The 1,810-nt window shown below is 36.4% G+C and overlaps 1 protein-coding gene across 1 annotated transcript in view; it reads left to right on the top strand.

The window, feature by feature from the left end:
* The window catches only part of LOC104715276 (serine/threonine-protein kinase GRIK1), an 8,278-nt gene continuing 6,745 nt past the window's right edge, over positions 278-1,810 (top strand). The window contains exons 1-7 of the mRNA XM_019229954.1: positions 278-725; positions 809-883; positions 989-1,033; positions 1,207-1,281; positions 1,370-1,457; positions 1,552-1,667; positions 1,761-1,806. Of these exons, the coding sequence (XP_019085499.1) occupies positions 426-725; positions 809-883; positions 989-1,033; positions 1,207-1,281; positions 1,370-1,457; positions 1,552-1,667; positions 1,761-1,806 (745 nt within the window). The 5' untranslated portion in view covers positions 278-425. The remainder of the gene's footprint in view (positions 726-808; positions 884-988; positions 1,034-1,206; positions 1,282-1,369; positions 1,458-1,551; positions 1,668-1,760; positions 1,807-1,810) is intronic.

Raw genomic sequence — 1,810 nt, 5'->3', positions numbered from 1 at the left:
TTGTTGACTTTTTTTTTTTTTTTTTTTTTTNTTTGGAGTTCATATTGCGCTCTCTATCTAATAGTTAATTAAAGATTTGGGGATATATACACTCTGGGGGAAGAGTTGAGATCAATTGATATCTTTAGTATAATAAAGTGGAGCTTCGACATGTTGCGTTTCAGTTGTAGTGGTTTCGATATCTCAAGTTGTTGTATCCATCTTGCTGAATGGCATCCTTTGGAATAACGAAGCTTACTCGGGCTTTGAAGCCCCTTTGTTAGTTTGCTGAGTACGACTTTTTGATTTTGTATTGTTTTGAAATTGATCGTTATGGTAAGTAGGTTTGCTACTCTTGAGTCAGGTTTTTGGTAATGTATTTAATGTTTCTTTGCAGGTAGCGTGAGTCAGCACTTGAGAGTTTTATAGGTTGTTGGAGTTAGATAATGTTTCTTGATAGTTTTTTTTCATCTGCCCAAGCGATGGGTTGTTTTGGTTGCTTTGGTTGCTCTGAGAGATCAAGACATTTACCAAATCCGTGCGATGATGATGATGATGATGATGATAGAGGAAGTGGTGATGAAACCAGCAATGCGGGAGGAGGAGGAGATGAAGAAGAAGAAGAGGAAGTGGAGGAGCTGAGCCGTTCCAAAAGATCTGAAGAGATTTTGATATGTAAACTACAAAATGGTTTAATCTGCAGGCAGTTTCCAGTTAAGGAAACCTACAAACTTGTACGCGGAGAGGTATGCGACTTCTTGTTCCCATGACTAAATGTGCTTTGTCGAATGGTGTTCTTATACCAGTTTGTTTCTTATATCATTTCCAGGATGAAGATGGAAAGAAGACAATAAATGAGTTTGTTCGTGAGCGTAAAATTGGAGCTGGTAGTTATGGGAAAGTGGTAAGTTGTGAAATCAAAGTTCAATGCTACTCTTTTATTCGCTCTTGAGCGCATCTTCAACAAGGGTTACAGATTCCATAACATTGTAGTTTGTATGTATATCAGGTTTTATACCGAAGCACTGTCGATGACAAGTATTATGCTATTAAGGTATGCTCTTCGTTTTGTTTCCATGGCACCACTTGAAAGCTTATTTTGTTTTGCTAGTCTCATTTGAAATTTTATCACCATAGAGTAGATTATATTAATATATCCTTAGTTGATCACATGATGGGATTAAAAATTTATGGACATGTAGTGATTATAATTTTTTGGATTTCCAGGCTTTTCACAAGTCACATTTACTAAGGCTACGGGTTGCACCTTCAGAAACTGCTATGGGGGATGTTCTTCGTGAGGTATCATGATACAATGCCGATAGAATTTTGGAATAGGATTCATTTCAGAAAACTTACGTATATGTTTTTTTTAATCTGATGGTTGTAGGTTATGATTATGAAAATCCTGGAGCATCCTAATATTGTTAATCTCATTGAGGTGATTGACGACCCTGAGTTTGATGAGTTTTACATGGGTATTTCTTTCTCTTTTCTTTGTATATTTTCACCTCAAGTCTCTCTCTTCGGTGAATGTTCTATCATTTAATACTGCATTGTTTCTTTGTCTAGTTCTCGAATATGTTGATGGAAAATGGGCTTATGATGATTCTGGTGCTCTCGGAGAAAATACTGCTAGAAAGTATTTGCGGGATGTAGTTGCTGGCCTCATGTATCTTCATGCTCATGTATGTTCTGCACCGTCAACTACTTCTTAATCGACACTAAAGTTACTATGATTCACTCATTATGATTTTCTCTTTTTGGTTTGGATGAAATAGAATGTAATTCATGGGGACATCAAACCAGACAATTTGTTTGTTACTAGTAC

Source organism: Camelina sativa, chromosome 9 (assembly GCF_000633955.1).
Source record: "Camelina sativa cultivar DH55 chromosome 9, Cs, whole genome shotgun sequence".
NCBI lineage: Eukaryota > Viridiplantae > Streptophyta > Magnoliopsida > Brassicales > Brassicaceae > Camelina > Camelina sativa.
The sequence above is the reverse complement of the archived record's forward strand: the minus strand, read 5'-3'. Positions and strand labels throughout refer to the sequence as shown.